Here is a 14,849-nt window from a genome sequence, read left to right as displayed (position 1 = left end):
TCCGGGTTAGATTCCTGCCTCGGGTCTGTGCGCATGGAGTTTGCATGTTCTCCCTGTGCTTGGTGGGTTTCCTCTGGGTACTCTGTTTTTTTCCCACAGTCCAAAGATATGCAAATTATGCCGTGAACCTTTACAGGATAGAGCGGTATAGACGATGAGTGAGAGAGTAATCGTATTCACACAGAATAGTTTTTAAAAACACCTATTTAAATAAATTACATTTCTCATACACTTGCTAAATCTTCTGCAATACTTAAATACTTGCAATGCAGCAGGTCATTCACATTTATGACTATTATGATTTTAAAAAATCTCGTGATCCATGCACATTATCTGGAAATTAGGAATTAAATTTTCCTTTTTAATGACACTCAGCTAAAGTTGACGTATTGCAGTTTGGCGTGCAGCTCGTGCGGTTTTGAACAGAAATCCCCGGATGACTGAATGTGAAACCAGCACTGCCTCAGAGCCCTCATTCTGACTTGCACGTAATAACTCAATGACATTTCTACATTCAGTTCCACATTCCCACAAAACAAGGTTCGAGCTATCTCTATTTCTCTGTGAAGGACGTTCTAGTGAAGTGCGCACTCCTCAGGGTGTGAATGAGACACCACCGCGCCACCTCAGGCCCTGATGTAGCATTAGCTAACCGAGCTCGCGACAAATGGCCGTCTGTTTTCTGTCTTTGTGTGGGAGAAAAGCAACCAGTTTGGGAACTTTGACGACAAAGTTGTACAGAGTCGGGTAAGAAAGTTATTTTTAGACATATATAAATATTAGCTCCAATTTTTTTGTCCTTGGACACATAATGTTTTGGGTTAATATTCAAGTTTTAAGGCGTCGTTTCTATCCTGTGTGACCTTCAACAACGTTGATAACGTTAACTTAGCGTTTAACTTAAGGGTTTATACGGAAATATACATTAAACAAAACAGTTTTAGACACAGTGTTGTCCATAACAATGAGAAAAATGATTAAAACTGAAATTTCGTGTAGAGTTTTCGCTTGAGGCTTATTTCTGCTGAGGACGTGGAATTCGCTAGCCAGCTGCTAGCAAGGTAGCAAAATAAACAGACCCAGAACAGCCAGTGTTATGTTAACCAGGTAATGCGAACTAGCTTTAAAATAAAAATGCAAGGTTTAACTTTTCTAAAAGCAGTTTAATTTGTGTATTGAAATCGCATACATTGCAAGACAACACCATCTGTCTGTAAACAGTGTGTTTGTTTCGAAGGCAGTGCCAATATTTTTGCTTCAGTAATTTAGCTGAGTTAGCTGAGACTTTAAATGGATAAGTTGCTTAATAAGGAATAGTGTTACATCAGTTCATGTTACATGTCATTTTACCACAAACTGATAAAAGAGATGTTAGGTTTCTAAATTTTTAAACACATTTATGAGACAAAAAAAATTGAAGACGTGCAAAAGTTTGATTTCTGGGGATTGTGTTTGAAACATACCAAAGGGTATGAGAGAACTGTTGTCATTTTATGGTCTGTTAGCTTAAATCCTTGTTATACTTATTCCTGTGTTATTCTTTTATTATATGTTTATTTTACTTGATCAGTCTTTTTTTTGTCACTGACACTGCACAACAAATTTCAGTGCTTTCATACTTGTTGGTATGTGTACAAATGGCAAATAATATCTCTTGAATCCTGAAATCATAAACTGTGGGGTATAGAAATATAAAAATATAGAAATGTTAAAATAATGGTGTGTGGGGTTGACCTCAGCAGTGTGAAACATGAAGGATTTAATGGCATGTGTCAGCAGCAGTGTGATTGTCCCTGTTTTAAAGTGCAAGTTAGTCCTCATTTTATTTGTCAGAGATCATTGTGCAAACAAGAACAACAAATGTGCAACTAGAGATAGTAGATGAGCTACAATCTAATCTAAAATTATACACATGCCGGGAGGACTTGCATCATTCGTGTGGGTAATAAAGTGGCATTAAGTGTACACGTGGTATAAAACTACAAACCAACTGCTGCTGCACCTGATAGACTCGCACCAGGACCACACACACACACACACACACAATACCATGTTGGTGTCACTGCTGTGCTGAGAGAGGAGCACCATGGGAGGTCCTTTTCACTTAATAGATTGAGTAGTTGTGGGTGACAAACTGTCCCTAGTGACAAATGGTCTATCTGTTGGGATTACTTTACAATTCAATATTAAAGGAATGCTATTAACAGTAGACATAGAAAAGTCAGAAAGCAGCTTTAAAAATGTAGATTCGGACTTAAGCCAGAGACAACAGTAATGAGGAAAACCCTTTTGAGACGACAGATTTAAAAACAAAACCTTTTTGAGACGACAGATTTAAAAAACAAAACCCATCCTCTTCTGGGTGATCATCACACCTTTACAATATAAAGCTGTAAAAGTTTAAAATTGATCAGTTCACGTACGTCAGTGTACGTATATGTGTATTGCAAATAAGAGTTGTGGGATGAACAAAGGACAATCTTTGTTTGCTGCAGCTGTTCTTAGAAAGTACAAATCAATAGTTTCCTGGAACGTTTATGCACTAAAGCAAGTGTGAGACTTCAAGTGGGTGTCCATGTGTTATGCACTGTGCAGCAGTCACATATACAGGCCTCTTCAAAAGTACTAAAACACCAATGTTTTTGTTGTGTGTTTTTATTTACTGAAGACATTTGGGTTTGTGATCAAAAGCTGAATAAGATGATTGATCAAAATGTCAGCTTTTATTTCCTAAATTTTTATCTTTCAGAGTGTTAAATGTAGAACATAGCTGCTTTAGGGGGAAACCACCATTTTTTTTTTAGTAAATAGTTTAAAGGTAAATACCATGTACATATCCCTTTCTTGCAATAACTGCATTAATCCAGGTACTTAAGCTGCACACTAAATATATATTTTAAAAAACTATTAAGGAAAATATAATTATAATCGCAATATATATATATTTTCATCCAGTCCTGCAGCTCTGCCAGTTACCCACTGACATTGTTAAACTGTTGCAATACATTTTTGTGATGCTTTTCCAGCCTTAGACCAAATCTTTTCTTTAGAAAGAATCCTTTTTGGTTTATCCAATCTGGTACATCACTATTCCCTAATGAGGTGCTTTGCTGTGTAGGCATTGTGCTTTTGGTCATTGTCTTGCTGCATGATTGAGGTTCCTCCCAGTTGGAGGGGGCAGCCATTTATATTTAGACCATGACGCTTCTGCCACTTTGCTTGACTAATAAACTTCTTGGTTTGGGGTCATGAGCATGTCTTTTTTCCCCCCTCTCCAAAGTTTGGCCTTTTCTTTACTTTGGTAGAGGTTTTGTCTTGTTTGGAGGATTTCTCCAGAGGTCTCCTATCATGCCTGGGTGTTAGTACATCAGTAGTTTCTTTCTTTTTCAGGAAATTTTAATTGGCTATGTTCATGCCTGTGCGCTGTCTCTGATTGTTTTGATTTCTTTGTGTAACCTTGGCTTTACGAAAACTAGCTTGATTTTCTCCCATAGATAGCTTTCTGGTCGTGATGCCATTTTTTATTTTATTAATAATGCAGTCTTCAGAAGTAAACCCAGGGCTCAAACCAAGTAAAGACATTCAGGGATGTAAATTTTTTAACCAATTAAATATTGCAAGTTTGGGCTAAAATAAACAGTCGACGGTCATGTTCTTAAATTTTTGGATCTTTTAATAAAAGGGTTTGTTCAAACAAAAGATCACCTCATGTTCATCTTATGATCTTAAACCCAAATGTCTTCAGTGTGTAGCAGCTGTTCCAATACTTTTAGATTAGAGTTTATATGCTGTCAGTCCCATACATATCTGTACATTGATCTTGTTTTTATCCTAGCTGTTGACCACAATATGTTTACAAAGTCTATAGATGGTAAAAAGTGTTGCATTTGCATTTGAAATCTCTTGCTGTTACCTGTCGATATGAACTCTCGAGAATCGTCAATAAAGCAAGCAATGATTTGAATGAAAGATCCAAACACAAAAAAGCATTCAAAAAGAGTGAAAATATAGGTATATACAATTCAACTATTTATCAAATTATTAAAAAGAAAGTATAGACTGGTAAGCTGAGGAGAACCAAAAGATCCAGAAAACCCACAGAAAAGTGAAAAATGCAAAAGAAGAGAAGAATCGAGAGAAGAATCGAGAGAAGCACTCATCATAGTACATGCAGAGGGTTTGCAAAATAAAATTTGCCAAAGCACATAAAAGGCCTGTACAAATCTGTTATGGACAGATAAGAAAAGGTATAGAGAAGAAAAGAAACAGCTTATAATCTGAAATATACCCCTCATCTGTGATACATGGTAGATATATCATAGTGACATTGGCAAGTGCGGCTACCAGTTAACCTACTTGTTGTCTTGATGTGACGCCCGACCAAATCAGCAGAAACTGTTATCTGCATAGTTTTAGCCAAATGCTTTAAACCCCATTGGACAATGGTTCACAGGACAGGTAGTGCAATGACTTGAAGCATACTTTGGAAGCAACCCAAGGCCAAGAAGTAGAATGCTCTTAAAAGGCTAAGCCAGTGATCTTATTTTAATCCAGCTAAGCTGCATTTTGACCCAAGATAGTTGCAGTACAAGCTTGGCGTCACCAAGGAAGAAATATAATGTGTGTGTGGTTTTCATACTTTGAGGAAGTTGTTGACCACAAATGACTTGCAAGTAACAAAAAATGCCAATTTATTTCATGACTAAGTTTTTCTAATTACTTTTAGTCTCAGGGTTGGAGCACATACTGTATAAAAGGGCTGTAATTCTTAACATTTGAATGTGAATACCCTGATACTAAGGCTGCAAGCCTGTACTTTTCTTTTCAACTACAGTACACCGTGATCAACAGCTTAATCAATAATTTTGTCAATCTCCAAATATTTATGGACCTGTTTTTTTTGTCCACACACATGATATCTTATGTTAATAGCCAGCCAGTGGTGTTTATCCTTGTGTCCTTATCAACGTGTATGCAGTAACCTCTGTCATCACTTTTACTATTGGTTAGGTAAATATTAGCTTTTTTCCCCTTGTTTTTGTACTCTAGCACCTGTATTGGCTTCTCCAGCACTGCTGCGGAGAGGCGCACTACAGGAGATGACTGCCACAATGATGACGGTGATGAAGAGCAAAGTCTCTCTCTAACGCATGTTCGGATGTTAGAGATAAAAGCCAACAAGCTGGAGGAGCAAGTCCGGGATCTCACTGTGAGTCACTTGTTTCTGTTAAGCCAGTTATTGCACAAAGCTCTTTTGTTGAGAATCATTTTGAACTAATAAAAGAGTTAAAATATTCATGTACACTTGTATATACGTACATTGCATGTTGCACATTGTAAGTGTTTTTAACACCCCAAACAAAGGGAGAAAAAATATAAGTAGTTCATATAATGCTTATTCAATTGTGCTAAAGGGATAGTTTGAGTTTTTTAAGTCTGTCTTAAATGAAAACTGATATACATATGAGTACATTACAATAGGTCTTAGTCATTATAAATCTTCCTGCTCTGCCCACCGACTGAAGTTTTTCATCTGAAAAGCTATTACAGAGTAAGTAATTGGAGCCAAAAACCCACATTTTATGCAAAAATAAATTCCAAAGTTCATATGCTCATATGAAGCATCTGCAGTCCCACCCATTGAGCTAAATCTCTTGTCTTTTTCTCCTGGAAGCTATTTTCGCTGTGTTGTGCCAAAAAACCAAATGACTGCCAAAATCTGAGCGGACTCCACTGGAGAGCGATTTTGGAAGACATTCACTTTTTGGCACAACTCCCCCAAAGTAATTTACTTGTATGCACGTTTGATTGACACTGTCTTGAATAAATTTTAACTGTCTGTTTTGGTTATGTAACATGATCCAAATAACCTCTTTACATGCTGTGAGTGGACTGCAAGTCTTTACTGATTATGTGGATTAATGAAGTCTCTGTGTATTTGACAGCACCGATATCAGAGGGCAGTGTCTGACTCTGATACCGTTCGCAGAAGAACTCAGAAGTTTGTGGAGGACGCAAAGCTCTTTGGTAAGGCCTTGTGCTTTAAACATACAATTTTCCACTCTGGGACAAATAGTGCTTAAACTCATTTCCTAGGCCTCCTTGTTAATGTCTGTGTTTAAAGTTTCTCAGTGAAAAAGTGGCTAATGTATGGGAAACTTTTTAGTCTTATAATTTTCCGAATTTGTTTTTAACAGTTTTCTCCCTTGTACAGGAATTCAAAGCTTCTGCCGTGACCTTGTGGAGGTGGCAGACCTGCTGGAGAAAGCAGCAGGAGGCATGGCTGAAGAAAGCACGCAGCTTCTGAGTGAAATAAACAACAAACTGCAACAGGTGTTTACCAAGCACGGGCTGGAGAAGATGCGTCCTGTGGGTGGCACGTACGATCCTTACGAACATGAAATAGTTTGTCGCACCCCAGCTGAAGGACTTGAGCCTGGCACCATAGCCGTTGTGAAACAAGACGGTTACACACTGCACGGGCGGACTATTCGTCACGCACGTGTGGGGATCGCTGTGAAAACACAGGACTCTTGATGTCACTTTTGTGTATGCCTAACTTGTCTTTTTTTTTTTTTTTCTTCTCACTGGGAAATTTAGAAATATGTATGTGTGCACACATATGTAGGTATGATATAGAAATTTTGATTTGCTCCCAAAAACCCTGTCCACACTTGCTATTAACTTTTGCCTCAGATGATCGAAGCACAGATTACAAGCGTGGGTGCAGCCAAATGTCTCGCGGAGGTGGTCTGAGACGCGCATGGCCTTGTTACGTTTGCAGTGTGAACGCTGTTGTGGCTGCTGCATTTCTGACAACATACAAAAACCACCCAGTGTTGCCAGGTTCACCATATTTTTACTCGGCTACTTTTCTAACTATCCAGCAACGCTGTCACTGCACATGGCGAGCTGGTGTTTTTCCATGGCTTATAAATATTGCTGACATACTATTTATTTAATCTCTATATTTTAAATGTTCAAGTTTTCCCTTATATGCATGCATCGTCTTACCATTCACAGTATAAGCTCTATTTCAAAAATGGGTCAGTGGATTGGTCTTTGCATTCACTGCTGGTTTGCTTTTTTTTATGCCAATGTGTCATAATGAGACAATTTTAGCACCTTGGTGCCAACTCTGTATAGGGCCTATGATAGTTGTTTATCTATGTAGTTTACAATAGTGTTGTTGTTTTTTTTATTTATTGCGTTTTACAAGTTTGTGTCTATATTTCTTTAGATTTCTATTACTCCTTTATTTATATATATATATATATATATATATATATATATATATATATATATATAATTTTGTGGGGCATTTACAGAAATCGGTACTAAAAAAATAAAGTGTTTGTATATATGAGGACACGAGACCAACCCTACTGAAAACTGGCTTATATTTATTTGTACCTTAAACTACAGGTTGTCCCAATCGTCTCCATGCAAAAAGGGGAAATTAATACTTTTTTAGCAAAATGTGACTTTATTTGCAGTGCATCGTGTATGTGATTGCTGTTGTGAGTCATCTACAACCTAATTCATTAACATGAGTTCTCTCATCTCTTTTTATGCATATAATTGCTTAATTGTGTTAGGGTCCCATATGCATGGAGATTTATTTTTTTTGACATCCTGTGGTGTCACTCACTGGACCTTGTTTTTGGGAGAAATTTTATTTACTTTTGAATTTCCCTAGAAGTAAAATGTTAAACATCCCTTTGTTAGTATTGAATCAGCTATTTTGCACTGTGTTGATCTTTATGTTGCAGAGGAGATTTTCCCTCTACAATGGAAGAAGGATTAAAATAATGATAAAGTATTGATGGTTTGCTCAATATTTGTTGCTGAACAAACCAACAGCATGTAAAAGTTTGTGGTTTTGTGCCTTAATCATAGATCAGCAGTGTCCAAATAACAAACTTTAGTATTTCCCTGTTGAATAGTTGTCTAGTTTTGAATATGTGGTGCACCTTACATTGGTATATGAAGTTCAAGAGAGGAATCTGTTTGGTATTTATATTTTTAATTACACAGTCTTTAACTTGTGTGATGTATTTTTTGTGTCGTTCACAAGACAATGTGAATTAGAATTTTGTTTCAAGATGCATTTGGGAAAATTTTTGTGTGCATGATATCTGTGATGTATGGCATGTTTATCACTCATTATTTTTGTTAAAGTAAAATTAAAATGTTAAACCTTGTGTAATAATTTTTGTCTATTTCTTAATATTGCGCTGATTCTAAGTCATTTACATTTAAAAAATGTAAAAAAAAAAAAGAAAAAAAAAGAAAGCATTTTCATATGGGGGTCAAAGTTTAAATAAAGACAGATCAGCCATAACATTATGACCTGTTTCTTCAGGCAAAGATCAAATAGTGTATTCTGACACCTTTTTGTCAGTTTCACCTGTCGCACTTCTATTGGATCAGACTACATGGGCTAGGCTTCGCTCCCTACCTGCATCAGTAAGCCCTGGCCACCCGGTCACTGTTTTTCCTTTACTTTTGGTATATCCTGACCACTGCAGATCAGGAACATCCCATGAGAGCTGCAGTTTTGGAGTTGCTCTGACCCAGTCGTCTAGCCATCACAATTTGACTCATGTCAAAATCACAAATTTTTATGCTCATTTTTCTGCTTCCAAAACATCGAATTGAGGAAAAAAGTTAACTTGCCAGCTAATGTATCTCACCCACTTCCAAAGAGTTATTAAAAATGTATCTATTGGGAGAAGGGCCATATTGTAATGTCTGGACAACTGGGTCAGAGCAACTATTTACTAGGTCAGAGCAACTTCATACGATAGAAGAGCTATTGTAGCTCAAATTTAGTAAAAGGTTAATGCTGTTTCCAACAGAAATGTGTCAACACACAGGTCATTACTGTTTTGGTGGCAATAGGGGGATGTACTCAATATTAGGCAGGTGGTCATAATATTACGGCTGATCAGTGTAGAAATTCGTTGAGCTAGTTTAAGTCTGAGACTGCTCCGATGCGCTAGAGGGCAGTGTGGTTACTGTGTCCGCATTGAACGGAAGTTCGAGAACTGGAAGAACTAGAACCGGAGGTTTGCTGGTAGTTGTAGCACGTGTGTGTTTTACGAAGGAACAACAGTTGTTTAGAATTAAGTATTAAAATTTCTGACTGTATTTCACTGTTATAAACATGACCAAGATCAAGAAAGAAAAAGGTGCTACTGAGGAAGAAAGCGGAGTGACGGAGAAATCCTACCAGGAGCTACTGGCTAACATTAACCCAATCGCTAACCCTCTGGCCTCGCGCAAGTTGAGCAAGAAGCTGTACAAGTGCGTCAAAAAAGGTAAAAACTAAGTCATTCACTAACATTCACATTCATTAACTAAATGTATGAAGCTAAACAGCAGTGAGCCACATCAGTCGGTGAACTTTTTATTGTTAATATTAATATCAATAGTGTTAATATTATTATTGTTTTGCAGCTGCCAAGCACAAACAGATTCGCAGAGGAGTCAAAGAAGTACAAAAGTTCATTAACAAAGGAGAAAAAGGGTAAGCGTAAACGTTTTATAGCATTGGGTGTAAAAAAAAAAAAAAAAGAAGCGTGAGAGCAGCACATTTTTTTATGAACATAATAAAGATATTATTTTTAAATATACACCAGAACATATTAACTACTAGGGCTGAGAATCACCAGTCACCTCCCAAAACAATATTATCACGATGTCCATGTAAAAAAAAAAGTTTAATGATTAATTAAATATGGGCTATTCCTTATAACATTCCTTTTTTCACTTAAAAACCGTGTGCAGATTTTACAATAAATTCAAATACTTGTTTACTAGTTTAACATTTACTTGAGTAGCACGTGCTTCTGTCATCATTATTATTTCTAAACAAACTTAGCACAAAATTCACTCCTAACACACAGCATGAAAATGTGTAAATATTTCAGAGTGCGCCACCTGTAGGATCATAAAGAAATGGCCACATTTTACCTCCTAAAGTTCCTTTTCAAGTCTCGAACCTCAGTTTGACTGCGAGCCCACAGCTTAGGCTTTAGAAGATAACAAGTACCATGTCTAGATTATTATCAGACTGTTTTTTCTTTTACAAACTTTAAAGACTTTTACGTGTTCATTCTTTTCATTTCTGGATTAAGTGTCTCATTTAGAAAGAATCATTTGTAGGTTGATGGTTTCACTCAGTCCCTTTAATTTTTCATTTAATCATTTAATGCCATATCTGGTCACCACTGGCCATAATGCATCAAATAACAAAACATTCAACATTCTTCTATTCGTCCTAAATACAAGTAACACAAAATACTTGTACTTTTATGTTAGTAATATAATTTGTACTTGCAAATACATTTTGATTAGGAGGCTTTTAGCCCCCCTGTATGTTAGTGCTATTTAACTAATATTAGAAAATGATTATTAGTAAAACTGCCTTTTTTTCTAAAGGTCCGGATAAGCAGCTAACATGATTAAAAATAGTTACTTTAAATTGTTAACTATTTATATCAGTTTATGGCTGTAAGTAAGACAATTTAAAGTGGTAATTTTTAATTCTTTGAAGAATCAAGAATTTTGGCCAAACCTATCTTAGGAGACTTGGGGCACGAGGCAGGATACTGGACAGGGTGCCATTCCATCTCAGGGCACACACATACACACTCACATGCTCATTCACACACTATGGGCAATTTGGGAACGCCAATTAGCCTAATCTGCATGTCCTGGGAGCAAACTAAAGCCCTTTATTTATTTAAACCAGGATGAAGCAGGTTCTGAGGAATTAATGTGGTAAATACCTCTGATTTACACATTTCAGTGTTCATTAACGTGGCCTCTCTGTCATACCCTCTTTAATTTATTAAAGTAGAAACTACACACTTTGCTATTTTCTTCTAATCTTTATTCTTCGCATATCCAATATCTTTTAATAGGCAGGGGTCAGAGCGCAGGTTCAGCCATTTTATGGCGCCCCTGGAGCAGACAGGGTTATGGGCCTTGCTCAAGGGCCCAACAGCAGCAATCTGGCTCGAACTGTCGATCACTGAGCCACCACTTACCCATCTAATTTGCTAGTTTAATTATTTTTTCATGTTTCTCATGTCTACAACAGTATTTTTTTGAGATCTTGTATTAGTCAGTGAAATAATTTGCTGCGTCTAGGCCACACTAGAACACTTGACTGCACTTTTTATATAATGATTTCATCATTAAGTATTCTTGCCTTATTTAGAATTGTGGTACTTGCCGGAGATACATTTCCCATCGATGTGTATTGTCACTTACCAGTCATGTGCGAGGACAGAAGTCTGCCCTACGCTTACATTCCATCCAAAGTGGTGAGTATGTAGAATATCTGTGCTGTTGTGTATGAAATTTTAGTCTTTAGTCTTGACAGTAATCTCCTACTATTGAACATTTATTAATATGTTGTGCTTTGCAACTGAGTTTTATTTATTTATTTATTTTAATGTGTGTATTTTATTTCTACCCAGGACTTAGGATCCTCAGCTGGTTCAAAAAGGCCCACTTGTGTGATCATGATCAAACCACATGAAGAGTACAAGGAGACTTACGATGAGTGTCTGGAAGAAGTTTCTGCCCTGCCCAAGCCTTTATGAGTGTTTTCAGCACTGCTGTGCATGTAGTGCGTAAACATGTACACTGTATGTGACTTAGAAATGAAGTCATAATTGAGCTGTTAGGTTCTACCACCTAATTCACTTCCTCAGTGATTCATGGACTTTTGAAGGAAGTTAATTCAAACAGAAGCATCACAAATTCTGATAGGAATCGCAGACATAATGGGCAAATAATTAGTTGTTTTTGGTGGAAATATGGGCTGCATTTTTGTCTAGCCTGGGTCCTGTGTCTTGTAATTTTCATTTATATCACATTTTTCAGCATATGTTTTGTATTATTGTTTTAGTTGGAAAATTGTAATATTTTCATGACATGACTTGATTAAACTTACGCCATGGTTATGCAACAAAAGTGTTGCACGTTAGGGCCAACCTAATATCAATACATCTAACATGGTTCTCGACAAGTCGGCTGTCAACTCTCAGAAGCTCAATGTAACAACATAGATGCATTGATGTGCAAAAAGCCTTATTTGTAAAAGTCTCAAGGAAAAGCTATTAAACTTCGTATTACCATGGATTTCATGTTCATTCATAAATTGCTTGTTTGATAACTTTTTATTTAATTGTTAGACTAAATTTATTTTTTGCTAACTGGGAAAGCCTTTATTTCATATCTTGTTTCAGGTGCACAACAAGGAAAATGCAAACATGCATAGCCTGGCTGTCCAGGAATGGGGTTATGAATAGCTGTTCACAAAAATGCACCCCCCCCCCCCCAAACCTTTTTTTTAGAAGGTTATTAGTATGCAACGTTTTATACTACATTGATTACAGCTGGGATCTTCCTAACTTTTGAGAGATTTACAGTCGTCATAATGGATAGACATTGTAAAATATATTTTTAAAAAGAATTTGGCATCATTATAGGTTCCCGGCTGTGTTCCAGAAGTACTTCATTTCAGCATGTTTTAATGTTTTTTATTTTGTATGCTCTTAGATGCCAACCAGGAAGTGCTGTTTATTACTGTATTTGTGATTAGTTGTAGGTGTAGTTGGATCAGGTAACATGCAATAATAATCATAATGCATTTTATTTATATAGGTGCCCTTCTCGTAGTGAATAATGGTAAAACAATATTAGATAAAACAATTGTCAACATTATCACACAATAACTTGCTTATATAAAGATTGGAGTGCAGCCTCACAATCAGGTAAATGTAGCTCAGTGGTTGAGGCATTAGATTACTGGTTGAAAGATGCCAGATTCAAAACCCAGCAGCACTAAGTTGTCACAGTTGGGCCCTTGGGCAGGCCCTTATCCCGCAACTGCTTAGATGTAAGATGAGATAAAATGTACGTCGCACTGGTAAAGGTGTCTGCTAAAGGCCGTAAATGCAAAGGCTCTAGCGTTTAAGGTGGTCAGGGGGAAGGGGATGGGTGAAGAGTCTGAGTGACACTTTACATTTATGAGCTCTAAAAGATAAGGTGGAGTAGGATTAAAGCTTTGGAAAACTGGACTTCTGTAGGGATCTAAAAACATCTCCACTGGCTTTCAAAAATGTCCCAGGAGATTGGTTTGGTTAGAGCTTCATTGTTTATAAGAAAAGATGTAGGCTCTAGGCTATGGTCATTCACAATTAACGGCAAGGGAAAAAACAAAAACCGGTACGATAAACCTGTTATCTCTTTCAGGAAAATAAACATTACCTTTTCTCGTGGCAACAGGGTCGCTATGTTTCTGGGCCACAGAGGCTCCAGGCAATAGAGCAGTGGTTAACCGCTAAATTTGCACCGGATATCATGTGACCTCCACTCGGCCCTCTTCTCTTAACCTCAGAGCAACATTTCCCAGCCCACCTGTCTTAAACCCATGGCCTACTTTGTCTTTTAATTCGTCCAATGCGGTATACAAAGCACACTAAAACACTGCTATAGCTAAATATATTAGACAAGATTGTTTTAAACCTACGCCTGCTGTGATTGAAGCAAGTTACACTTGAATCTGTATCAGAAATTAGTGTGATTTGGTGGTTATTTTCAAATCCCAAACATATCTTGCAGGGTAAACACCTACAAATATGTTTATTGAACACACATAGAGATAAAAGATAAAAAAATTTCTCAGCACCGATAAACCTGTTTCTTACTGTTATATATTTTATAGAGATTTAAAAAGGGTAAATACACTATGTGGACAAAAATATGTTGGCACCTGAGCATTATATTCATTATATGTGTTCTGAAATGTTAAAAGCAATGCCTTTGTATACTGTAGCATTAGGATTTCCCTTCACTGGAACTAAGTGGCTCAAACTTGTTCCAGCATTGGACTATGGTTCGGAAGGTCCCAGGTTCAAACCCCAAGACCATCAAGTTTGAGCCCTTGAGCAAGGCCCTTAACCATCAACTGCTGAGATGGATAATGAGATAAAAATGTAAGTTGTTTTAAATAAAGACTTAAGTGAACCGCACAGAACCCTGAACTCAAAACATCTTTTCAATGAACTACACCGACTAGATGAGTACTCATCTTGCAAGACACAACTTGCTCTTTGGGCCATATGAGCAAATTCCCATAGCCAAACTCCAAAATCTAGTGAAAAGCCTTCCGAGAATTATTATAATTATTATATATAATTATAAAAATAGGCATTTGGGCTCCCACCCAATGCCCAAACCCCAGCCACTGGATGCAATGTGGCTCCCAAGCCTGATAAAATGGGAGGGTTGTGTCAGGAAGGGCATCCGGTGTAAAACCTGTGCTAATTCTTTTTTTCCTAAATTAAATTGTTTTACATTTGTAACCAGTTACTGGTGAGTTAATTTTGATGTGCTATAATTATTTCTTTATGAATTTTTTTAATAGGCTTTTAATGTAAACCAAATACCCAGACATACTGTACTATGCATTTCAAGTCCTCAAAAAAGTTGATTATCTACATGCAAAGGAAAAATGCTTTGCCTGGATAATTACAGCAGTGGTTATTATGTTTACAATTCTTTTAACCATATCTAATTTAATAAGAAGCTTCAAATTTCCTAAATAACCACATCCATCAGATAATGTCTGATGGGTCTGATTTCAAATTACTGCCATCAAGGGAAAAAACAACAACTAAGGAGATAGCTGAACATATTAAAACCTGAAACGATAGTAGAAAACTTTTAATTTAATGAACGAAATGTCAGAAAAGAAAATCCCAAATGACCTAATAAGAGATCACGTAAACAATCAGAGAGGTTAATAAATATATAGTAGGAATCAC

The 14,849-nt window shown here is 36.8% G+C and overlaps 2 protein-coding genes across 2 annotated transcripts; both read left to right on the top strand.

Annotated features, from left to right (window-relative positions):
* Positions 1–474: 474 nt before the first annotated feature.
* On the top strand, positions 475–8,204 carry grpel2 (GrpE-like 2, mitochondrial). The gene is made up of 4 exons (XM_053479131.1): positions 475–747; positions 5,050–5,209; positions 5,946–6,027; positions 6,215–8,204. Exons 1-4 carry the CDS (start codon positions 668–670, stop codon positions 6,535–6,537), a joined length of 645 nt encoding a protein of 214 aa, XP_053335106.1. The 5' UTR covers positions 475–667; the 3' UTR covers positions 6,538–8,204.
* Positions 8,205–9,046: 842 nt separating this feature from the next.
* nhp2 (NHP2 ribonucleoprotein homolog (yeast)) lies at positions 9,047–12,159 on the top strand. Its single transcript, XM_053478002.1, has 4 exons — positions 9,047–9,323; positions 9,463–9,532; positions 11,231–11,336; positions 11,493–12,159. Exons 1-4 carry the CDS (start codon positions 9,170–9,172, stop codon positions 11,616–11,618), a joined length of 456 nt encoding a protein of 151 aa, XP_053333977.1. The 5' UTR covers positions 9,047–9,169; the 3' UTR covers positions 11,619–12,159.
* Positions 12,160–14,849: the final 2,690 nt, after the last annotated feature.

Source organism: Clarias gariepinus, chromosome 19 (genome assembly GCF_024256425.1).
Source record: "Clarias gariepinus isolate MV-2021 ecotype Netherlands chromosome 19, CGAR_prim_01v2, whole genome shotgun sequence".
NCBI classification, from domain to species: Eukaryota; Metazoa; Chordata; class Actinopteri; order Siluriformes; family Clariidae; genus Clarias; species Clarias gariepinus.
Note: the sequence above shows the minus strand (reverse complement) of the source record. Positions and strands in the feature narration are given on the sequence as shown.